Source organism: Oncorhynchus kisutch, unplaced genomic scaffold (assembly GCF_002021735.2).
Source record: "Oncorhynchus kisutch isolate 150728-3 unplaced genomic scaffold, Okis_V2 scaffold3378, whole genome shotgun sequence".
Taxonomy (NCBI): domain Eukaryota; kingdom Metazoa; phylum Chordata; class Actinopteri; order Salmoniformes; family Salmonidae; genus Oncorhynchus; species Oncorhynchus kisutch.
Genome location: NW_022265323.1, coordinates 256,750 through 284,259, shown reverse-complemented (window position 1 = coordinate 284,259; position 27,510 = coordinate 256,750). Strand labels below are relative to the sequence as shown.

General features: G+C 45.2%; 1 protein-coding gene across 1 annotated transcript in view; it reads right to left on the bottom strand.

Annotated features, from left to right (window-relative positions):
- tnrc18 (trinucleotide repeat containing 18) overlaps positions 1–27,510 on the bottom strand; it is a 102,513-nt gene that overhangs the window by 30,351 nt on the left and 44,652 nt on the right. Inside the window, 8 exon segments of the mRNA XM_031820416.1 lie at positions 3,039–3,177; positions 3,309–3,437; positions 4,061–4,425; positions 6,727–6,903; positions 17,393–17,587; positions 21,706–21,937; positions 22,304–22,457; positions 26,835–26,951. Of these exon segments, the coding sequence (XP_031676276.1) occupies positions 3,039–3,177; positions 3,309–3,437; positions 4,061–4,425; positions 6,727–6,903; positions 17,393–17,587; positions 21,706–21,937; positions 22,304–22,457; positions 26,835–26,951 (1,508 nt within the window).

The following is a 27,510-nucleotide window of genomic DNA, read 5'->3' as shown; positions in this document are numbered from 1 at the left end:
TACATAACCAGTCAACTAACCAGACGACAGGGTCCTCTCAGCCAGACTGATATATACACACCAACGTATCTACATAACCAGTCAACTAACCAGACGACAGGGTCCTCTCAGCCAGACTGATATATACATAACCAGTCAACTAACCAGACGACAGGGTCCTCTCAGCCAGACTGATATATACACACCAACGTATCTACATAACCAGTCAACTAACCAGACGACAGGGTCCTCTCAGCCAGACTGATATATACATAACCAGTCAACTAACCAGACGACAGGGTCCTCTCAGCCAGACTGATATATACACACCAACGTATCTACATAACCAGTCAACTAACCAGACGACAGGGTCCTCTCAGCCAGACTGATATATACACACCAACGTATCTACATAACCAGTCAACTAACTAGACGACAGGGTCCTCTCAGCCAGACTGATATATACACACCAACGTATCTACATAACCAGTCAACTAACCAGACGACAGGGTCCTCTCAGCCAGACTGATATATACACACACCAACGTATCTACATAACCAGTCAACTAACTAGACGACAGGGTCCTCTCTGCCAGACTGATATATACACACCAACGTATCTACATAACCAGTCAACTAACCAGACGACAGGGTCCTCTCAGCCAGACTGATATATACACACCAACGTATCTACATAACCAGTCAACTAACTAGACGACAGGGTCCTCTCAGCCAGACTGATATATACACACCAACGTATCTACATAACCAGTCAACTAACCAGACGACAGGGTCCTCTCAGCCAGACTGATATATACACACACCAACGTATCTACATAACCAGTCAACTAACTAGACGACAGGGTCCTCTCTGCCAGACTGATATATACACACCAACGTATCTACATAACCAGTCAACTAACTAGACGACAGGGTCCTCTCAGCCAGACTGATATATACACACCAACGTATCTACATAACCAGTCAACTAACCAGACGACAGGGTCCTCTCAGCCAGACTGATATATACACACCAACGTATCTACATAACCAGTCAACTAACTAGACGACAGGGTCCTCTCAGCCAGACTGATATATACACACCAACGTATCTACATAACCAGTCAACTAACTAGACGACAGGGTCCTCTCAGCCAGACTGATATATACACACCAACGTATCTACATAACCAGTCAACTAACTAGACGACAGGGTCCTCTCAGCCAGACTGATATATACACACCAACGTATCTACATAACCAGTCAACTAACCAGACGACAGGGTCCTCTCAGCCAGACTGATATCTACATAACCAGTCAACTAACTAGACGACAGGGTCCTCTCAGCCAGACTGATATATACATAACCAGTCAACTAACCAGACGACAGGGTCCTCTCAGCCAGACTGATATATACACACCAACGTATCTACATAACCAGTCAACTAACCAGACGACAGGGTCCTCTCAGCCAGACTGATATATACATAACCAGTCAACTAACCAGACGACAGGGTCCTCTCAGCCAGACTGATATATACACACCAACGTCTCTACATAACCAGTCAACTAACCAGACGACAGGGTCCTCTCAGCCAGACTGATATATACACACCAACGTATCTACATAACCAGTCAACTAACCAGACGACAGGGTCCTCTCAGCCAGACTGATATATACATAACCAGTCAACTAACCAGATGACAGGGTCCTCTCAGCCAGACTGATATATACACACCAACGTATCTACATAACCAGTCAACTAACCAGACGACAGGGTCCTCTCAGCCAGACTGATATATACACACCAATGTCTCTACATAACCAGTCAACTAACCAGACGACAGGGTCCTCTCAGCCAGACTGATATATACACACACCAACGTATCTACATAACCAGTCAACTAACCAGACGACAGGGTCCTCTTAGCCAGACTGATATATACATAACCAGTCAACTAACCAGACGACAGGGTCCTCTCAGCCAGACTGATATATACACACCAACGTATCTACATAACCAGTCAACTAACCAGAAGACAGGGTCCTCTTAGCCAGACTGATATATACACACCAACGTCTCTACATAACCAGTCAACTAACCAGACGACAGGGTCCTCTCAGCCAGACTGATATATACACACCAACGTATCTACATAACCAGTCAACTAACCAGACGACAGGGTCCTCTCAGCCAGACTGATATATACTTAACCAGTCAACTAACCAGACGACATCGTCCTCTCAGCCAGACTGATATATACACACCAACGTATCTACATAACCAGTCAACTAACCAGACGACAGGGTCCTCTCAGCCAGACTGATATATACACACCAACGTATCTACATAACCAGTCAACTAACCAGACGACAGGGTCCTCTCAGCCAGACTGATATATACACACCAACGTATCTACATAACCAGTCAACTAACCAAACGACAGGGTCCTCTCAGCCAGACTGATATCTACATAACCAGTCAACCAACCAGACGACAGGGTCCTCTCAGCCAGACTGATATATACACACCAACGTATCTACATAACCAGTCAACTAACCAGACGACAGGGTCCTCTCAGCCAGACTGATATACACACACCAACGTATCTACATAACCAGTCAACTAACCAGACGACAGGGTCCTCTCAGCCAGACTGATATATACACACCAACGTATCTACATAACCAGTCAACTAACCAGACGACAGGGTCCTCTCAGCCAGAATGATATCTACATAACCAGTCAACCAACCAGACGACAGGGTCCTCTCAGCCAGACTGATATATACACACCAACGTATCTACATTAACAGTCAACTAACCAGATGACAGGGTCCTCTCAGCCAGACTGATATATACACACCAACGTACCTACATAACCAGTCAACTAACCAGACGACAGGTTCCTCTCAGCCAGACTGATATCTACATAACCAGTCAACCAACCAGACGACAGGGTCCTCACAGCCAGACTGATATCTACATAACCAGTCAACTAACCAGACGACAGGGTCCTCTCAGCCAGACTGATATCTACATAACCAGTCAACTAACCAGACGACAGGGTCCTCTCAGCCAGACTGCTGTGTGACGGAGGAGGTCCATCGTCTTCAGAGAAGCTGCTGTCCTGACTGGGTTCGAAGTCTTCATCAGCCTCCATACTCTTCATCAGCCTACTGACCGCTCCACGAGCCTGTTGAAAACACACACACACACACACACACACACACACACACACACACAGAGTTGTCATATCTGAGAGGCAGTTGTATGTAACACACGTGAAGGATAATTTTATGAGGATGAACGTAGCAGTGCACAGACCTCTCGGGGTTTAGCCTTGGCTTTTGATTGGCTCTTGCGTGCAGGGCTGAGGGGAAGGGCTACCGGGCTCTCTGTGATTGGACTAGACAGAGAGGGCGGGGTCAGGGGAGAGTCCTTCAGCCTCTTCTTCTGTTTAACACACACAGAGAAACAAGCAAGTTAGAACACACACACCATCACACCACATACACACACACCATCACACACCCACACATACCATCATAAACACACCAGAAAGATGGACAGACCCGAGAGGACAGACCCAAGAGGACAGGCCGAGAGGACAGACCCGAAAGAGACCCGAGAGGACAGGCGGAGAGTACAGACCAGAGAGGACAGACCAGAGAGGACAGGCCAGAGAGGACAGGCCAGAGAGGACAGGCCAGAGAGGACAGACCCGAAAGAGACCAGAGAGGACAGGCCAGAGAGGACAGGCCAGAGAGGACAGGCCAGAGAGGACAGGCCCGAAAGAGACCCGAGAGGACAGGCCGAGAGGACAGACGGAGAGTACAGACCCGAAAGAGACCAGAGAGGACAGGCCAGAGAGGACAGGCCAGAGAGGACAGGCCGAGAGGACAGACCCGAAAGAGACCCGAGAGGACAGGCCGAGAGGACAGACAGAGAGTACAGACTAGAGAGGACAGACCAGAGAGGACAGGCCAGAGAGGACAGGCCAGAGAGGACAGACCAGAGAGGACAGACCAGAGAGGACAGGCCAGAGAGGACAGGCCAGAGAGGACAGACCGACTCACCTTCCAGTCTTTCCCGTCCCTGGGTGTGGTTTTAGGTCTGGGGGCGGGTTTAGTGCTGATTGGAGGGTCTTTGCTGGAGGGAGAGATCTGATTGGTGGAGGCATCATGAAGGAAAATCCTCTCGCTGCGTCTGCGTGTCCATCCCTCCTCCTCGCTAGCCCCTCCCCCTAGTCCCCCGGCGGGGTCAAAGGTGAATCTCCGGGGCGACCGAGGAGAAGGGCGAGGTTTGCGTTTGACCGGCGAGGTCTCGTTGCTAGTGTGGTCGCCGTGGCGCGTTGCCGGGGGTAACATGGGGAGTTCGGGAGCGGAGCGTTTCCCGTGGAGCAGAGATGGGAACTTCCTCAGACACAGGTCAGAACCAGAACCTAGAGGACACACACACAGGTCAGAACCAGAACCTAGAGGACACACACACACACACACAGGTCAGAACCAGAACCAGAACCTAGAGGACACACACACACAGGTCAGAACCAGAACCTAGAGGACACACACACACAGGTCAGAACCAGAACCTAGAGGACACACACACACACAGGTCAGAACCAGAACCTAGAGGACACACACACACAGGTCAGAACCAGAACCAGAACCTAGAGGACACACACACACACAGGTCAGAACCAGAACCAGAACCTAGAGGACACACACACAGGTCAGAACCAGAACCAGAACCTAGAGGACACACACACAGGTCAGAACCAGAACCAAAACCTGGAGGACACACACACACAGGTCAGAACCAGAACCTAGAGAGGACACACACACAGGTCAGAACCAGAACCAGAACCTAGAGGACACACACACAGGTCAGAACCAGAACCTAGAGGACACACACACACACAGGTCAGAACCAGAACCAGAACCTAGAGGACACACACACACAGGTCAGAACCAGAACCTAGAGGACACACACACACAGGTCAGAACCAGAACCTAGAGGACACACACACACACAGGTCAGAACCAGAACCTAGAGGACACACACACACACAGGTCAGAACCAGAACCTAGAGGACACACACACACAGGTCAGAACCAGAACCAGAACCTAGAGGACACACACACACACAGGTCAGAACCAGAACCAGAACCTAGAGGACACACACACAGGTCAGAACCAGAACCAGAACCTAGAGGACACACACACAGGTCAGAACCAGAACCTAGAGGGGACACACACACACACAGGTCAGAACCAGAACCTAGAGGACACACACACACACAGGTCAGATCCAGAACCTAGAGGACACACACACACACAGGTCAGAACCAGAACCTAGAGGACACACACACACACAGGTCAGAACCAGAACCGAAACCTAGAGGACACACACACACAGGTCAGAACCAGAACCTAGAGGACACACACACAGGTCAGAACCAGAACCTAGAGGACACACACACACAGGTCAGAACCAGAACCGAAACCTAGAGGACACACACACAGGTCAGAACCAGAACCTAGAGGGGACACACACACACACACACAGGTCAGAACCAGAACCGAAACCTAGAGGACACACACACACACACAGGTCAGAACCAGAACCGAAACCTAGAGGACACACACACACACACACAGGTCAGAACCAGAACCAAAACCTTGAGGACACACACACACAGGTCAGAACCAGAACCGAAACCTAGAGGACACACACACAGGTCAGAACCAGAACCGAAACCTAGAGGACACACACACACACAGGTCAGAACCAGAACCGAAACCTAGAGAGGACACACACACAGGTCAGAACCAGAACCGAAACCTAGAGGGGACACACACACACAGACACAGGTCAGAACCAGAACCAAAACCTTGAAGACACACACACAGGTCAGAACCAGAACCGAAACCTAGAGGACACACACACAGGTCAGAACCAGAACCGAAACCTAGAGGACACACACACACACAGGTCAGAACCAGAACCGAAACCTAGAGAGGACACACACACAGGTCAGAACCAGAACCGAAACCTAGAGGGGACACACACACACAGACACAGGTCAGAACCAGAACCAAAACCTTGAAGACACACACACAGGTCAGAACCAGAACCGAAACCTAGAGAGACACACACACACAGGTCAGAACCGAGACCTAGAGAGGACACACACACAGGTCAGAACCAGAACCGAGACCTAGAGAGGACACACACACAGGTCAGAACCAGAACCTAGAGGACACACACACACAGGTCAGAACCAGAACCTAGAGGACACACACACAGGTCAGAACCAGAACCTAGAGGACAAACACACAGGTCAGAACCAGAACCTAGAGGACACACACACAGGTCAGAACCAGAACCTAGAGGACACACACACAGGTCAGAACCAGAACCTAGAGGGGACACACACAGGTCAGAACCAGAACCTAGAGGAGACACACACAGGTCAGAACCTAGAGGACACACACACAGGTCAGAACCAGAACCTAGAGGGGACACACACAGGTCAGAACCAGAACCTAGAGGGGACACACACACAGGTCAGAACCAGAACCTAGAGGACACACACACAGGTCAGAACCTAGAGGGGACACACAGAGGTCAGAACCAGAACCTAGAGAGGACACACACACACAGGTGGTAGAAATGTAGTACACGGCACCTCTGACAAGGTTACAATGGAATTCACACGTCCAAATCTCTTTCGCTTACCCAGAATGCTTTGCCTGCTACGGTGTTTGTTGTCGTGGAGACGGGGCAGGGGGACGGGGTTGACCGGGAGGGCGCTGGCTGCGAACCTGGCCAGCAGGCCCAACCCACTCTCCTCCAGCTCACTCCCCTCGGAGCATGACGACTCTTCCTCATCATCGTCCTCCTCAGTGGAGGACTCTGTGACAGAGAGAGAGATTATTGACTCTCAGGATCACAGAGTGGAACTCCAACATCAGGTATGTCTGTCTGTAGTATTACTGCAGTATTACTGTAGTATTACTGTAGTATTACTGTAGTATTACTGCAGTATTACTGTAGTATTACTGTAGCATTACTGTAGCATTACTGTAGTATTACTGTAGTATTACTGTAGCATTACTGTAGCATTACTGTACCATTACTGTAGTATTACTGCAGTATTACTGCAGTATTACTGTAGTATTAATGTAGTATTACTGTAGCATTACTGTAGTATTACTGTAGTATTACTGTAGCATTACTGTAGTATTACTGTAGTATTACTGTAGTATTAATGTAGTATTACTGTAGCATTACTGCAGTATTACTGTAGTATTACCGTAGTATTACCGCAGTATTAATGTAGTATTACCGTAGTATTACCGTCGTATTACCGTAGTATTACTGTAGCATTACTGTAGTATTACTGCAGTATTACTGCAGTATTACTGCAGTATTACCGTAGCATTACTGCAGTATTACTGTAGTATTACTGTAGCATTACTGTAGCATTACTGTAGTATTACTGCAGTATTACTGTAGCATTAGGGGGGGTGAGGGAAAGGGGGGGGGGTGAGGGAAAGAGGGGGGGGGGGGGTGAGGGAAAGAGGGGGGGGGGGTGAGGGAGAGAATGGGGGTGAGGGAGAGAGGGGGGGGGGGGTGAGGGAGAGAGGGGGGGTGAGGGAAAGAGGGGGGGTGAGGGAAAGAGGGGGGGGTGAGGGAGAAAGGGAGAGAGGGGGAAATGTACCCAATTCCTCTGTAGTTAGTATACTGCTAGCAGACAGACAGACAGACAGAACAGAACTGTCTAGCAGACAGACAGGACAGACAGAACAGATCTGTCTAGCAGACAGACAGAACAGAGCTGTCTAGCAGACAGACAGAACAGAGCTGTCTAGCAGACAGACAGGACAGACAGACAGGCAGTAATGTCTAGCAGACAGACAGACAGAGCTGTCTAGCAGACAGGCAGACAGACAGAACTGTCTAGCAGACAAACAGACAGAGCTGTCTAGCAGACAGACAGGACAGACAGACAGGCAGTACTCCTCTAGCAGACAGACAGAACTGTCTAGCAGACAGACAGGCAGGCAGGAAGAACAGACAGACAGAGCTGTCTAGCAGACAGACAGACAGACAGAACTATCTAGCAGACAGACAGACAGAACTATCTAGCAGACAGACAGAGCTGTCTAGCAGACAGGCAGACAGACAGAACTGTCTAGCAGACAGACAGACAGACAGAACTGTCTAGCAGACAGACAGACAGACAGAACTGTCTAGCAGACAGACAGACAGACAGAACTATCTAGCAGACAGACAGACAGAGCTGTCTAGCAGACAGACAGGCAGAACTGTCTAGCAGACAGACAGGCAGAACTGTCTAGCAGACAGACAGACAGACAGGCAGAACAGAGCCAATCAGAGGGGTGCTGGCAGGTCTGTCTTGTTCCAATTCGTTGCTCCCTTCCTTCCCTCCCTCACTACCCCTATTCACTATCCACTACCCCTATTCACTATCCCTATTCCCTATATACTACCCCTATTCCCTATTCACTACCCCAACACACTACCCCTATTCCCTATTCACTACCCCTATTCACTACCCCTATTCACTACCCCTATTCACTACCCCTATACACTACCCCTATTCCCTATACACTACCCCTATTCCCTATACACTACCCCTATTCCCTATACACTACCCCTATTCCCTACACACTACCCCTATTCCCTACACACTACCCCTATACACTACCCCTATTCCCTACACATTACCCCTATTCCCTACCCCTATACACTACCCCTATTCCCTACACACTACCCCTATTCCCTATACACTACCCCTATACACTACCTCTATTCCCTATACAATACCCCTATACACTATCCCTATTCCCTATACACTATCCCTATTCCCTATACACTACCCATATTCCCTATATACTACCCCTATTCCCTACACACTACCCCTATTCCCTACACAGTACCCCTATTCCCTATACACTACACACTACCCCTATTCCCTATACACTACCCCTATTCCCTATACACTACCCCTATGGGCCCTGGTCTATAGTAGTACACTACCCCTATGGGACCCGGTCTACAGTAGTACACTACCCCTATGGGCCCTGGTCTACAGTAGTACACCACCCCTATGGGACCTGGTCTACAGTAGTACACCACCCCTATGGGCCCTGGTCTACAGTAGTACACCACCCCTATGGGCCCTGGTCTACAGTAGTACACTACCCCTATGGGTCCTGGTCTACAGTAGTACACTACCCCTATGGGTCCTGGTCTACAGTAGTACACCACCCCTATGGGCCCTGGTCTACAGTAGTACACCACCCCTATGGGCCCTGGTCTATAGTAGTACACTAGATGGGGAATAGGGGTCCTGGTCTACAGTAGTACACCACCCCTATGGGCCCTGGTCTACAGTAGTACACCACCCCTATGGGACCTGGTCTACAGTAGTACACCACCCCTATGGGCCCTGGTCTACAGTAGTACACCACCCCTATGGGCCCTGGTCTACAGTAGTACACTACCCCTATGGGCCCTGGTCTACAGTAGTACACTACCCCTATGGGTCCTGGTCTACAGTAGTACACCACCCCTATGGGTCCTGGTCTACAGTAGTATACCACCCCTATGGGCCCTGGTATATAGTAGTACACTACCCCTATGGGACCTGGTCTACAGTAGTACACCACCCCTATGGGTCCTGGTATACAGTAGTACACCACCCCTATGGGCCCTGGTCTATAGTAGTACACCACCCCTATGGGACCTGGTCTACAGTAGTACACTAGATGAGGAATAGGGGTCCTGGTCTATAGTAGTACACCACCCCTATGGGCCCTGGTCTATAGTAGTACACCACCCCTATGGGACCTGGTCTACAGTAGTACACTAGATGAGGAATAGGGGTCCTGGTCTATAGTAGTACACCACCCCTATGGGTCCTGGTCTATAGTAGTACACTAGATGGGGAATAGGGGTCCTGGTCTATAGTAGTACACTAGATGGGGAATAGGGGCCCTGGTCTATAGTAGTACACTAGATGAGGAATAGGGGCCCTGGTCTATAGTAGTACACTAGGTGGGGAATAGGGGCCCTGGTCTATAGTAGTACACTAGATGGGGAATAGGGGTCCTGGTCTATAGTAGTACACTAGATGGGGAATAGGGGTCCTGGTCTATAGTAGAACACTAGATGAGGAATAGGGGTCCTGGTCTATAGTAGTACACTAGATGGGGAATAGGGGTCCTGGTCTACAGTAGTACACTACCCCTATGGGTCCTGGTCTACAGTAGTACACCACCCCTATGGGACCTGGTCTACAGTAGTACACTACCCCTATGGGTCCTGGTCTACAGTAGTACAACACCCCTATGGGCCCTGGTCTACAGTAGTACACCACCCCTATGGGTCCTAGTCTACAGTAGTACACCACCCCTATGGGACCTGGTCTACAGTAGTACACTACCCCTATGGGTCCTGGTCTACAGTAGTACACCACCCCTATGGGACCTGGTCTACAGTAGTACACCACCCCTATGGGCCCTGGTCTATAGTAGTACACTAGATGGGGAATAGGGGTCCTGGTCTATAGTAGTACACTAGATGGGGAATAGGGGCCCTGGTCTATAGTAGTACACTAGATGAGGAATAGGGGTCCTGGTCTATAGTAGTACACTAGATGGGGAATAGGGGCCCTGGTCTATAGTAGTACACTAGATGAGGAATAGGGGCCCTGGTCTATAGTAGTACACTAGATGGGGAATAGGGGCCCTGGTCTATAGTAGTACACTAGATGGGGAATAGGGGCCCTGGTCTATAGTAGTACACTAGATGGGGAATAGGGGCCCTGGTCTATAGTAGTACACTAGATGGGGAATAGGGGCCCTGGTCTATAGTAGTACACTAGATGGGAATAGGGGTCCTGGTCTATAGTAGTACACTAGATGGGGAATAGGGGTCCTGGTCTATAGTAGTACACTAGATGGGGAATAGGGGTCCTGGTCTATAGTAGAACACTAGATGAGGAATAGGGGTCCTGGTCTATAGTAGTACACTAGATGGGGAATAGGGGTCCTGGTCTACAGTAGTACACTACCCCTATGGGTCCTGGTCTACAGTAGTACACCACCCCTATGGGACCTGGTCTACAGTAGTACACTACCCCTATGGGTCCTGGTCTACAGTAGTACAACACCCCTATGGGCCCTGGTCTACAGTAGTACACCACCCCTATGGGTCCTAGTCTACAGTAGTACACCACCCCTATGGGACCTGGTCTACAGTAGTACACTACCCCTATGGGTCCTGGTCTACAGTAGTACACCACCCCTATGGGACCTGGTCTACAGTAGTACACTACCCCTATGGGTCCTGGTCTACAGTAGTACACCACCCCTATGGGACCTGGTCTACAGTAGTACACCACCCCTATGGGCCCTGGTCTATAGTAGTACACTAGATGGGGAATAGGGGTCCTGGTCTATAGTAGTACACTAGATGGGGAATAGGGGGCCATCTGAACCTTACTGGATAGAGACTCAGCCCAGTGGTTAGGAGTTAGAACCATGGCTGTAGACAGGATGAGCTGTGATTGGTTAGAGGGAAGTAAGGGTTAGGAGCAGACAGACAGGATGAGCTGTAATTGGTTAGAGAGAAGTCAGGGTTAGGAGCAGACAGACAGACAGAAAGAGAAATAGAGACAGACAGGAAGAGAAACAGACAGACAGGTAGATAGACAGGAAGAGAAACAGACATACAAGTAGACAGACAGGAAGAGAAACAGACAGACAGGTAGAGAAACAGACAGACAGGAAGAGAAACAGACAGACAGACAGACAGGAAGAGAAACAGACAGACAGACAGACAGGAAGAGAAACAGACAGATAGACAGGTAGACAGACAGGAAGAGAAACAGACAGACAGACAGGTAGAGAAACAGACAGACAGACAGGTAGAGAAACAGACAGGTAGACAGACAGAGAAACAGACAGGTAGACAGACAGAGAAACAGGTAGACAGACAGAGAAACAGACAGACAGACAGACAGACAGAGAAACAGACAGACAGACAGGTAGAGAAACAGACAGACAGACAGGTAGAGAAACAGACAAACAGACAGGTAGAGAAACAGACAGGTAGACAGGTAGACAGACAGGTAGAGAAACAGACAGGTAGACATGTCTCCTAGTAACGAGGAGTTGTTGTTCGAAAGCCGGGAAGGCAGGCGACAAGTTGAGGAAAAAAACTGCCGCAATGGATTATGGGATTGTAGTTAATTACCACTTTTCTGAACTGAACTAGGTTTGAATATTTGCGAAAATGAGAAATACAACTCCCTTCAGCATCCCATACAGTTTCCTCATTTTTGTCGTGAATGATTTGATTTCACAAAAACCCGATCTAAATGGAATTCAAGTAATTGAACCGACGTCGGACAAAATTTGGATAATCACTCAGCACAGAACGCATCCTTCCTTCCTCACTCCTCTGACTCCTCCCCACCAGAGTCATCACTGATCTGACTCCTCCCTACCAGAGTCATCACTGATCTGTCTCCTCCCTACCTGAGAATACTCACTGATCTGACTCCTCCCTACCAGAGAAGACTCACTGCTCTGACTCCTCCCCACCAGAGAGTCATCACTGCTCTGACTCCTCCCCACCAGAGAGTCATCGCTGCTCTGACTCCTCCCCACCAGAGTCATCGCTGCTCTGACTCCTCCCCACCAGAGTCATCGCTGATCTGACTCCTCCCTACCAGAGTCATCGCTGATCTGTCTCCTCCCTACCTGAGAATACTCACTGATCTGACTCCTCCCTACCAGAGAAGACTCACTGCTCTGACTCCTCCCCACCAGAGAGTCATCACTGCTCTGACTCCTCCCCACCAGAGAGTCATCGCTGCTCTGACTCCTCCCCACCAGAGAGTCATCGCTGCTCTGACTCCTCCCCACCAGAGTCATCGCTGCTCTGACTCCTCCCCACCAGAGTCATCGCTGCTCTGACTCCTCCCCACCAGAGTCATCGCTGCTCTGACTCCTCCCCACCAGAGTCATCGCTGATCTGACTCCTCCCTACCAGAGTCATCACTGATCTGTCTCCTCCCTACCTGAGAATACTCACTGATCTGACTCCTCCCCACCAGAGAGTCATCACTGCTCTGACTCCTCCCCACCAGAGAGTCATCACTGCTCTGACTCCTCCCCACCAGAGAGTCATCGCTGCTCTGACTCCTCCCCACCAGAGTCATCGCTGATCTGACTCCTCCCCACCAGAGTCATCGCTGATCTGTCTCCTCCCCACCTGAGAAGACTCACTGATCTGACTCCTCCCCACCAGAGAAGACTCACTGGTCTGACTCCTCCCTACCAGAGAAGACTCACTGGTCTGACTCCTCCCTACCAGAGAGTCATCGCTGCTCTGACTCCTCCCTACCAGAGAGTCATCACTCCTCTGACTCCTCCCTACCAGAGTCATCACTCCTCTGACTCCTCCCTACCAGAGAGTCATCACTCCTCTGACTCCTCCCTACCAGAGAGTCATCACTCCTCTGACTCCTCTCTACCAGAGAGTCATCACCCCTCTAACTCCTACCTAGCAGTCATCACTGATCTGACTCCTCCCTACCAGAGAGGACTCACATCTTTACAAAAAGCAGATTTTGTGGCATGTGAGGGTCAATCCAAGTCTAACCAGATTGGTCAGATCATTCCTTACTAGGAAGGAAAGGAAGGAAGGAAGGATGCATGTCTACAGCTCAGAAACACAAGCAAAAGGTTCTATTTGTGAAGCAAACGTTCATATTGACATTAATATTGTCCATGAGACTGAATATTCAACCCCAGATCCCGCCAGGAGAATAGAGAATAGTTTGAGCGTCCATGTTAGCATTAGCATCATCACTGAGACACAGAGAGAGGAGGGACATCTTACTTACACAACAGGTGACAGGCGTGTGGCCTCAGGCAGGGCAGCGCATGGAGTAGCCTAGCATCGGCTAGCGTAGCCATGTAGCTTAGTCGTAGCATCGGCTAGCTATAGCGTAGCTTAGCCATGTAGCTTAGTCGTAGCGTCGGCTAGCTATAGCGTGCGTAGCTTAGCCATGTAGCCTAGTCGTAGCGTCGGCTAGCTATAGCGTGCGTAGCTTAGCCATGTAGCCTAGTCATAGCATCGCCTAGCTATTGCGTAGCTTAGCCATGTAGCCTAGTCGTAGTATCGGCTACCTATAGCGTAGCCATGTAGCATCGACTAGATGTAGCATACTGTAAAACTTCAATTTAAAAAAAATGCAATATGCAGAAATTGGTACGTAATTTTTTGGTTGCTAAAATTCGAAGAGTTCGCCTAATTTCAGTTTATGTGACAAAACAAGCAGTGTAGAGAATCATGGTCTAAACCGCTGTGAAATAGTTTTTCAATAAAATATTTTATTTTCAGCTGGTGTATAAAACCAAGACACATAGAAATAGCACACATAGCAAATATCTACCCCACTCCACTAGCCTAGTGGTTAGAGCGTTGGACTAGTAACCGAAAGGTTGCAAGATCGAATCCCCGAGCTGACAAGGTACAAATCTGTCGTTCTGCCCCTGAACAAGGCAGTTAACCTACTGTTCCTAGGCCGTCATTGAAAATAAGAATTTGTTCTTCACTGACTTGCCTAGTTAAATAAAATAAAAATAAATAAATGACAGATCTATGGGGTGGCAGGGTAGCCTAGTGGTTAGAGCGTTGGACTAGTAAACGGAAGGTTGCAAGTTCAAACCCCCGAGCTGACAAGGTACAAATCTGTCGTTCTGCCCCTGAACAAGGCAGTTAACCTACTGTTCCTAGGCCGTCATTGAAAATAAGAATTTGTTCTTCACTGACTTGCCTAGTTAAATAAAGGTTTAAAAAAATAACTCACATTGATGTGAATTTGGTCGGTTTGCCCAAAAAGTTCAATATTGCACATTTAATTTTGCTTAACTCACTGTGATGATGAGAAACAGGCGTCGATTTTGCTAATTTGCATAGTCACTTCCTGTATTCATTTGAATACGTTTCTTCACTAATGTGTTATCATTTACACACTGCTTCACGTTGTTGTCTTAGTGTGCCTCTATTCTCGCGAAAAATAAACTTTCCTTGACAGAATAATTATTCTCCCCTTTGACTGTGCAGTTCTTACATTCACCACTAGAGGGCGATCGGTCGACTTCTATAAGGGTCTGGTACTCCCAAAGTTGTTGACTGTTTTTGTGCTTCAAGTTAGCAAGTAGCTAGCAGTTTCTTAATGGTGATAACTGATGATTGCCGTCATTTTTTTCAAATCACCATTGAATTATTAAATGTAACAAATTAAACAAACCTCGTAAACAATTCATTTAGATCCATTTATTTGCTGAAATGTGTGCCGTCACCCGGCTATTAAAAGGGACACGCGACTATTTGAGACTTTGTTTAATTTAAGTTTTAGCAGACTGGCTATAGCTAACTGTAGCATAGACTAGCTATAGCTAGCTGTAGCATCAACAAGCTGTAGCATAGACTAGCTATAGCTAGCAGTAGCATCAACAAGCTGTAGCATAGACTAGCTATAGCTAACTGTAGCATAGACTAGCTATAGCTAGCTGTAGCATCAACAAGCTGTAGCATAGACTAGCTATAGCTAGCTGTAGTAGCATCAACAAGCTGTAGCATCAACTAGCTGTAGGATAGACTAGCTATAGCTAGCTGTAGCATCAACAAGCTGTAGCATAGACTAGCTATAGCTAGCTGTAGCATCAACAAGCTGTAGCATAGACTAGCTATAGCTAGCTGTAGCATCAACAAGCTGTAGCATCAACTAGCTGTAGGATAGACTAGCTATTGCTAGCCCGTAGCATCAACTAGCTGTAGGATAGACTAGCTATAGCTAACAATACCTTAGCGAGGTAGCATGGCTAAAGATGGCGCTAGTCCTGGCAGGCTTGTGTGTGTCAGCAGCAGCAGCAGTAGCATAACAAACAGCACAGGCTGAGAGACATGTAAAGCATCATGGTTAGGAGAGGGGTCAGGAGTGAGCAGGTGAAAGATGAGCAGGTGGCAGCGAACGACAGGAAGGGGCGGAGTTATCTGGAGGTTTAGTAGACAGGAAGAAGGAGCCCTATTCTGCAAATATCCCAACAAGCCAATCAGATAGTTTGAACTGTGTGGGTGTGTGTGAGCTTTATGAATCTAAAATCTCTCTGAAACCCACAGGTAGCCTTCCTTCACCCCTATCCTTGTCCCAAACCTCAACCCTTACCATAGCCCTCACAATCACAATCATATTTCACCGTCTACATTGAAAACAGTTCTGTGTGTGTGTCTGAGTGTGTGTGTGTGTGTTTCATCCACTGTACTCTCTGCATGATGCAGAGGAGCCCACAACTAAAACCCCATTGAAGCACTACAGTGTAGGAACCTAGTGCCCTTGTGCTGTTGGGGGCTATAGGAGGGATACAGGTCCGACAGAGCAAGTAGTGTGTGCAGCCGACAGACAGGACAGGCGGACAGAGAGAGACAGACGAAGCGAGAGACAAGGACCACAGTGAGTTGGCTTTCTTTACCAAATTCAATTCAAAAACACCTTTAATAAAAAGCTTCAGTACCAAAAAACACAACTTATATATATATTTTAGAAAAACACAACTTATATTTATATTTTAGAAAAACACACATCCACACATGATCAATGTAAAAAATAAAGAAGTCCACAGCAGTCTGAGCAAGCCAGGCAAAACCATGACAACCGCATCCGTGACAACCGTAACCGTGACGACCGTAACAAAATCAAGTGTAAAACCAGGAGGCAGCAGCGGCAGGGAGAGGAATGGGACTCTAAGAGCCTGGGAGTGAGGTCACATATGTAAGAGCCCTCTCTCTCTCTCTCTCTCTGTGTGGTCAGTACGCAGGAAGTGATGTCACAGCTGTAAGAGCCCTCTCTCTCTCTCTCTGTGTGGTCAGTATGCAGGAAGTGATGTCACAGCTGTAAGAGCCCTCTCTCTCTGTGTGGTCAGTACGCAGGAAGTGAGGTTAGTGAGGTGAAACAATCAGAATGATGCAGATTTTACAGTTTTGAGATGACAGGATTCCTTACAACATCTCTATGTCAACAGAGATGACGTGATTCCCCACAACATCTCTATGTCAACAGAGATGACGTGATTCCCTACAGCATTTCTATCTCAACGTTTATTAATAGAGACGTGATTCCCTACAACATCTCTATCTCAACGTTTATTAATAGAGATGTGATTCCCTACAACATCTCTATCTCAACAGAGATGATGTGATTCCCTACAACATCTCTATCTCAACGTTTAGCAACATTGTGCCCTCATGAAAATATCACAGAGGGTGTGGTTAGTAACCAGGGGGTGTGGTCAGTAACCTTGATCGAAGGAGTCGTCGGAGGAGCTAAGCCCCGCCTCCTGCAGCAGGAGGGATAAGTGCTTCTGTTTCCTCTCCCGAGCCGCCTGATTGGACGAGGAGGGGGACGGTCTCTTCCTGGGCGGGGTTGTGTGGGGTCGCAACCCTGAGAAGGGGTGACAGCCCCCCCGGGGGACATCCTCTTCAGAGTCAGAGTCTGGTGCAGAGAACACAGGGTCAGGACACAACACATTAACATGTTAGTCATTTAACAGACGTTCTTATCCAGAGAGACTCAGTTACATTAACATGTTAGTCATTTAACAGACGTTCTTATCCAGAGACTCAGTTACATTAACATGTTAGTCATTTAACAGACGTTCTTATCCAGAGAGACTCAGTTACATTAACATGTTAGTCATTTAACAGACGTTCTTATCCAGAGAGACTCAGTTACATTAACATGTTAGTCATTTAACAGACGTTCTTATCCAGAGACTCAGTTACATTAACATGTTAGTCATTTAACAGACGTTCTTATCCAGAGAGACTCAGTTACATTAACATGTTAGTCATTTAACAGACGTTCTTATCCAGAGAGACTCAGTTACATTAACATGTTAGTCATTTAACAGACGTTCTTATCCAGAGAGACTCAGTTACATTAACATGTTAGTCATTTAACAGACGTTCTTATCCAGAGAGACTCAGTTACATTAACATGTTAGTCATTTAACATGTTAGTCATTTAACAGACGTTCTTATCCAGAGAGACTCAGTTACATTAACATGTTAGTCATTTAACATGTTAGTCATTTAACAGACGTTCTTATCCAGAGACTCAGTTACATTAACATGTTAGTCATTTAACAGACGTTCTTATCCAGAGACTCAGTTACATTAACATGTTAGTCATTTAACAGACGTTCTTATCCAGAGAGACTCAGTTACATTAACATGTTAGTCATTTAACAGACGTTCTTATCCAGAGACTCAGTTACATTAACATGTTAGTCATTTAACAGACGTTCTTATCCAGAGAGACTCAGTTACATTAACATGTTAGTCATTTAACAGACGTTCTTATCCAGAGACTCAGTTACATTAACATGTTAGTCATTTAACATGTTAGTCATTTAACAGACGTTCTTATCCAGACTCAGTTACATTAACATGTTAGTCATTTAACAGACGTTCTTATCCAGAGACTCAGTTACATTAACATGTTAGTCATTTAACATGTTAGTCATTTAACAGACGTTCTTATCCAGACTCAGTTACATTAACATGTTAGTCATTTAACATGTTAGTCATTTAACAGACGTTCTTATCCAGAGACTCAGTTACATTAACATGTTAGTCATTTAACAGACGTTCTTATAGGTGATGGCTAGGTGATGGCTAGGTGGGACAACCACATATCACAGTCATAGTACAATAAGAACCCTTTTCCTTAATGAAGTATAATATTGGCACGGACTCTACTGTCCTACACGACACGACCAACAGGATGTGGACACCTGCTGGTCCAACATCTCATTCAAAAATCATAGGCTTTAATATGGAGTTGGTCCCCCTTTGCTGCTATAACAGCCTCCTCTCTTCTGCTAAGTCATTAATATGGAGTTGGTCCCCTCTTTGCTGCTATAACAGCCTCCACTCTTCTGGGAAGGCTTTCCACTAGATGTTGGAACATTGCTGCTATAACAGCCTCCACTCTTCTGGGAAGGCTTTCCACTAGATGTTGGAACATTGCTACGGAACATTGCACATTGCTACGGAACATTGCTACGGAACATTGGAACATTGCTACGGAACATTGGAACATTGCTACGGAACATTGCTACGGAACATTGGAACATTGCTACGGGGACGGGCGATTAGGCTTGGCTCGAGTCATTTTTTCAATTCATCACAAAGGTGTTCAATGGGGTTGAGGTCAGGGCTCTGTGCAGGACAGTCAAGTTCTTCCACACCGATCGACAAACTATTTCTGTATGGACCTCACTTTGTGAGCGGGGGAATTGTCATGCTGAAACATGGAAGAGCCTTCCCCAAACTGTTGCCACAAAGTTGGAAGCACAGAATCGTCTAGAATGTCCTTGTATAACGTAGTGTTAAGATTTCCCTTCACTGGAACTAAGGGGCCCGAACCATGAAAAACAGCCCATTATTCCTCCTCCACCAAACTTTACAGCTGGCACTATGCATTGGGGCAGGTAGTGTTCTCCTGGCACCTGCCAAACCCAGATTCGTCCATCGGACTGCCAGATGTTGAAGCGTGAGTCATCACTCCAGAGAACTTGTTTCCACTGCTCCAGAGTCCAATGGCAGCGAGCTTTACACCACTCGAGCCCACGCTTGGTTTACACCACTCGAGCCCACGCTTGGTTTACACCACTCCAGCCCACGCTTGGTTTACACCACTCCAGCCCACGCTTGGTTTACACCACTCCAGCCCACGCTTGGTTTACACCACTCCAGCCCACGCTTGGTTTACACCACTCCAGCCCACGCTTGGTTTACACCACTCCAGCCCACGCTTGGTTTACACCACTCCAGCCCACGCTTGGTTTACACCACTCCAGCCCACGCTTGGTTTACACCACTCCAGCCCACGCTTGGTTTACACCACTCCAGCCCACGCTTGGTTTACACCACTCCAGCCCACGCTTGGTTTACACCACTCCAGCCCACGCTTGGTTTACACCACTCCAGCCCACGCTTGGTTTACACCACTCCAGCCCACGCTTGGTTTACACCACTCCAGCCCACGCTTGGTTTACACCACTCCAGCCCACGCTTGGTTTACACCACTCCAGCCCACGCTTGGTTTACACCACTCCAGCCCACGCTTGGTTTACACCACTCCAGCCCACGCTTGGTTTACACCACTCCAGCCCACGCTTGGTTTACACCACTCCAGCCCACGCTTGGTTTACACCACTCCAGCCCACGCTTGGTTTACACCACTCCAGCCCACGCTTGGTTTACACCACTCCAGCCCACGCTTGGTTTACACCACTCCAGGCCACGCTTGGTTTACACCACTCCAGGCCACGCTTGGTTTACACCACTCCAGCCCACGCTTGGTATACACCACTCCAGCCCACGCTTGGTATACACCACTCCAGCCCACGCTTGGTATACACCACTCCAGGCCACGCTTGGTTTACACCACTCCAGGCCACGCTTGGTTTACACCACTCCAGGCCACGCTTGGTTTACACCACTCCAGGCCACGCTTGGTTTACACCACTCCAGGCCACGCTTGGTTTACACCACTCCAGGCCACGCTTGGTTTACACCACTCCAGGCCACGCTTGGTTTACACCACTCCAGGCCACGCTTGGTTTACACCACTCCAGGCCACGCTTGGTTTACACCACTCCAGGCCACGCTTGGTTTACACCACTCCAGGCCACGCTTGGTTTACACCACTCCAGGCCACGCTTGGTTTACACCACTCCAGGCCACGCTTGGTTTACACCACTCCAGGCCACGCTTGGTTTACACCACTCCAGCCCACGCTTGGTTTACACCACTCCAGCCCACGCTTGGTTTACACCACTCCAGCCCACGCTTGGTTTACACCACTCCAGCCCACGCTTGGTTGACACCACTCCAGCCCACGCTTGGTATACACCACTCCAGGCCACGCTTGGTATACACCACTCCAGGCCACGCTTGGTATACACCACTCCAGGCCACGCTTGGTTTACACCACTCCAGCCCACGCTTGGTAGACACCACTCCAGCCCACGCTTGGTATACACCACTCCAGCCCACGCTTGGTAAACACCACTCCAGGCCACGCTTGGTTGACACCACTCCAGCCCACGCTTGGTTGACACCACTCCAGCCCACGCTTGGTTGACACCACTCCAGCCCACGCTTGGTTGACACCACTCCAGCCCACGCTTGGTTGACACCACTCCAGCCCACGCTTGGTTGACACCACTCCAGCCCACGCTTGGTTGACACCACTCCAGCCCACGCTTGGTTGACACCACTCCAGTCAACGCTTGGTTTACACCACTCCAGCCAACGCTTGGTTTACACCACTCCAGCCAACGCTTGGCATTGCGCATGGTGATCTTAGGCTTGTGTGCAGCTGCTCAGCCATGGAAACCCATTTCATGAAGCTTACAATAACACACACACACCACAATAACACACACCCCACAATAACATACATATCCTCAGTCTGGGTTAGGACACACCGACACACACACAGTACTAACACACCACAATAACACACACACCGACACACACAGTACTAACACACACACACACACAACGACACACACACAGTACTAACAAAGTGTAACTCACTGTAGTCGTAGCTGGAGCGTTGAGAGGAGTGAGGAAGAGGAGGAGAAACCGTCTTCCTCTGACCTCTAACCTTCTGTTTCTCTCCAGACGAGGGGGTCACCCCTCCATCCCTCCCGCCGGGGTCAGAGGGCGTCCGGCGGCTGGTACTGAGTACGGACAGGGAGAGAGCTCTGTCCAGGTCACAGGCTAGCTGCTCCTGGTCACACAGACCGACACGACGAGCCTTAAAGACCTGGTGGAGAACACACACACACCATTACACACACACACACACCATTACAACACACACACACACACCATTACAACACACACACACACCATTACAACACACACACACACACACCATTACAACACACACACACCATTACAACACACACACACACACACACACACCATTACAACACACACACACACACACACCATTACAAAAACACACACCAAGACTTAAAGACCTGGTGGAGAGAACACACACACACAAACCATTACAAACACACACCCATGACGAGCCTTAAAGACCTGGTGGAGTTAACACACACACACCATTACAATACACACACACCGTTAGACACACACACCCCCTGTTACACACACACAGTACCTCCAGAGAGTGACTAGTGGATGGCTCCTGATCCTGCCAACTCCTCTTCTCTCCTCCTCTTCCTCCCTCCATCTCATCATCCTCTCCTCTGGAACAGTGGAACCTCTTCCTCCCTCCATCCCCCACCTCAGAGTACCGCACTGTCCTGCCCGGCCTGACACACACACACACACACACGTTAGGAAAACACCGTTAACACTCATTTACAAGTCCAGTCCTCCTCATGAAGAACGCTCAGTGAATGAAACAGTATCAGCCTGTCCTCATCCAGTCCTCCTCATGAAGAACGCTCAGTGAATGAAACAGTATCAGCCTGTCCTCATTCAGTCTCAATGACAGCTATAAACACACAGAGAAACACAGTATCAGCCTGTCCTCATTCAGTCTCAATGACAGCTATAAACACACAGAGAAATACAGTATCAGCCTGTCCTCATTCAGTCTCAATGACAGCTATAAACACAGTATCAGCCTGTCCTCATTCAGTCTCAATGACAGCTATAAACACACAGAGAAATACAGTATCAGCCTGTCCTCATTCAGTCTCAATGACAGCTATAAACACAGTATCAGCCTGTCCTCATTCAGTCTCAATGACAGCTATAAACACACAGAGAAATACAGTATCAGCCTGTCCTCATTCAGTCTCAATGACAGCTATAAACACACAGAGAAATACAGTATCAGCCTGTCCTCATTCAGTCTCAATGACAGCTATAAACACACAGAGAAACACAGTATCAGCCTGTCCTCATTCAGTCTCAATGACAGCTATAAACACACAGAGAAACACAGTATCAGCCTGTCCTCATTCAGTCTCAATGACAGCTATAAACACACAGAGAAACACAGTATCAGCCTGTCCTCATTCAGTCTCAATGACAGCTATAAACACACAGAGAAATACAGTCTCATTTTACATAAGTATTCACACCCGAGTCAATAGTTGTTAGAATCACCTTTGGAATTTACAGCTGAGAGTCTTTCTGGGTAATAATAATAATAATAATAGTAATAATAATAATATAATAATAAATTAATAATAATAGTAATAGTAATAGTAATAATATTATAATAATAATAATAGTAATAATAATAATAATATAGTAATAAATTAATAATAATAGTAATAGTAATAATATAATATAATAATAATAGTAATAATAATATAATTATAATAATATAATAATATAATAATAATAATATAATAATATAGTAATAGTAATAATATTATAATTATAATATAATATAGTAATATAATAATAATAATAATAATATAATAATAGTAATAATAATAGTAATAGTAATAATATAATATAGTAATAATAGTAATAATAATAATATAATATAGTAATAATAGTAATAATATAATATAGTAATAGTAATATAATAATAATATAATATAGTAATAGTAATAATAATAATAGTAATAGTAATAATAATAATATAATATAGTAATAATAGTAATAGTAATAATAATAATAATAATATAATATAGTAATAGTAATATAATAATAAAATATAGTAATAGTAATATAATAATAATATAATAATAGTAATATAATAATAATAGTAATAGTAATAATAATAATATAATATAGTAATAATAGTAATAGTAATAATAATAAAATATAGTAATAATAGTAATAGTAATAATATAATATAGTAATAGTAATATAATAATAATATAATATAGTAATAGTAATATAATAATAATATAATATAGTAATAGTAATATAATAATAATATAATATAGTAATAATAGTAATATAATAATAATAGTAATCTAATATAATAGTAATAGTAAATAATAATAATAGTAATAATAATAGTAAATAATAATAATAGTAATCTAATAATATAATAATAATAGTAAGAATAATAATAATATAAGAATAATAGTAAGAATAATAATAAAATAATAATAGTAATCTAATATAATAGTAATAAGTAATATAATAATAGTAATAATAATAATAATATAATAATAATAGTAATCTAATATAATAGTAATAAGTCATATAATAATAGTAAGAATAATAATAGTAATCTAATAATATAAGAATAATAGTAAGAATAATAATAATAATAATAGTAAGAATAATAATAATAATAATAATAGTAATCTAATATAATAGTAATAAGTAATATAATAATAAGAATAGTAAGAATAATAATAATATAATAATAATAGTAAGAATAATAATAATAATATAATAGTAAGAATAATAATAATATAATAATAATAGTAATAATAATAGTAATAATATAATAATAATAGTAAGAATAATAATAATAATAATAATAGTAAGAATAATAATAATAATATAATAGTAAGAATAATAATAATATAATAATAATATAATAATAATAGTAATAATATAATAATAATAGTAAGAATAATAATAATAATAATAATAGTAAGAATAATAATAATAATAATAATAGTAAGAATAATAATAATATAATAATAATAGTAATCTAATATAATAGTAATAAGTCATATAATAATAGTAAGAATAATAATAGTAATCTAATAATATAAGAATAATAGTAAGAATAATATAATAATAATAGTAAGAATAATAATAATATAAGAATAATAGTAAGAATAATAATAATAATAATAGTAAGAATAATAATAATAGTAATCTAATAATATAATAATAATAGTAAGAATAATAATAATATAAGAATAATAGTAAGAATAATAATAATATAATAATAATAGTAATATAATATAATAGTAATAAGTAATATAATAAGTAAGAATAATAATAATAGTAATCTAATAATATAAGAATAATAGTAAGAATAATAATAATATAAGAATAATAGTAAGAATAATAATAATATAATAATAATAGTAAGAATAATAATAATATAATAATAATAGTAATATAATATAATAGTAATAAGTAATATAATAATAGAAAGAATAATAATAATAGTAATTTTCATTTTTACCCATGATTCTTTTCTAAATCCTTCAAGCTCTGTCCAGTTGGTTGTTGATCATTGCTAGACAACCATTTTCAGGTCTTGCTGTAGATTTTCAAGGAGATGTAACTGACTGTAACTCGTCCACTGAGGAACATTCCCTGTCTTCTTGGTAAGCAACTCCAGCGTAGATTTGGTCTTGTGTTTTAGGTCATTGCCCTACATTGTTTTGCAGCAGTACTTTAGTTCCTTGTTGCAAACAGGATATTTTAGAATATTTTTATTCTGTAGAGGCTTCCTGTACTCGGTCATTTGGGTTAGTATTGTGGAGTAACTACAATGTTGATCCATCCTCAGTTTTCTCATATCACAGCCATTAAACTCTGGAACTGTTTTTAAAGTCACCATTGGCCTCATGGTGAAATCCCTGAGCAGTTTCCTTCCTCTCCGGCAACTGAGTTAGGAAGGACGCCTGTATCTCTGTAGTGACTGGGTGTATTGGTACACCATCTAAAGTGTAATTAATAACTTCACCATGATCAAAGGTTTGATTCTGTGTTTGAAATTCACTGCTCAACCGGAGGGACCTTAAAGATAATTGTATGTGTGTGGGGTACAGAGATAAAGTAGTTTTTCAAAAAAATATTATGAAACACTATTATTGCTCACAGAGTGAGCAGCCCATGCAACATATTAAGTCTGTATTTAGTCCATAACAAGAGGGTTGAAACACTTATTGACTCAAGACATTTCAGCTAGTGGTTAGAGACAGGTAGCCTACTCTAGCCTTGGGGCGGCAGGGTAGCCTAGTGGTTAGAGATAGGTAGCCTAGTGGTTAGAGACAGGTAGCCTAGTCTAGCCTTGGGGCGGCAGGGTAGCCTAGTGGTTAAAGACATGTAGCCTAGTGGTTAGAGACAGGTAGCCTAGTCTAGCCTTGGGGCAGCAGGGTAGCCTAGTGGTTAGAGACAGGTAGCCTAGTCTACCCTTGGGGCGGCAGGGTAGCCTAGTGGTTAGAGACAGGTAGTCTAGTCTAGCCTTGGGGCGGCAGGGTAGCCTAGTCGTTAGAGACAGGTAGCCTAGTCTAGCCTTGGGGCGGCAGGGTAGCCTAGTGGTTAGAGACAGGTAGCCTAGTCTAGCCTTGGGGTGGCAGGGTAGCCTAGTGGTTAGAGACAGGTAGCCTAGTGGTTAGAGACAGGTAGCCTAGTCTAGCCTTGGGGCTGCAGGGTAGCCTAGTGGTTGGACTAGTAACCGGAAGGTTGCAAATCCCCGAGCTGACGAAGTACAAATCTGTCGTTCTGCCTCCTGAACAAGGCCGTCATTGAAAATAAGAATTTGTTCTTAACCGACTTGTCTAGTTAAATAAAGATTAAATTTAATTAAATTTGTCAACATTTCTAAAAACATAATTTCCACTTTGACATGAAAAGGGTGTAGACCAGTGACACAACATTTCAACTTTAATCAATGTTAAATTCAGGTTGTGACACAACATTTCAACTTTAATCGATGTTAAATTCAGGTTGTGACACAACAAAAGCCAACGGTTTGTGAAAACATTCTGGAGGCTCATAACAGCAGTCGTTCCACTTACTTCCCTGTCCGGGACTCCATCTTGCCAGGGGGCGTCGCTACACGTTTCCTCTTCCTAGGTCGACCCCGCCCACGTCGGGTTAGACTCCGCCTCTCCTCCTCCTGCTGCTGAACCTCTCTGAACAGGAAGAGAACAGTGATTAGAGAGGACCTGCCAGTCTGTCTCTCTGTGTGTGTTACTCACTGGGTGTCAGAGCATCTCTGCAGCTTGTCTAGTTGTGTAGTGTAGTGTAGTGTAGTGTAGTGTAGTGTAGTGTAGTGTAGTGTAGTGTAGTGTAGTGTAGTGTAGTGTAGTGTAGTGTAGTGTAGTGTAGTGTAGTGTAGTGTAGTGTAGTGTAGTGTAGTGTAGTGTAGTGTAGTGTAGTGTAGTGTAGTGTAGTGTAGTGTAGTGTAGTGTAGTGTAGTGTAGTGTAGTGTCTGTCTGTCTGTCTGTCTGTCTGTCTGTCTGTCTGTCTGTCTGTCTGTCTGTCTGTCTGTCTGTCTGTCTGTCTGTCTGTCTGTCTGTCTGTCTGTCTGTCTGTCTGTCTGTCTGTCTGTCTGTCTGTCTGTCTGTCTGTCTGTCTGTCTGTCTGTCTGTCTGTCTGTCTGTCTGTCTGTCTGTCTGTCTGTCTGTCTGTCTGTCTGTCTGTCTGTCTGTCTGTCTGTCTGTCTGTCTGTCTGTCTGTCTGTCTGTCTGT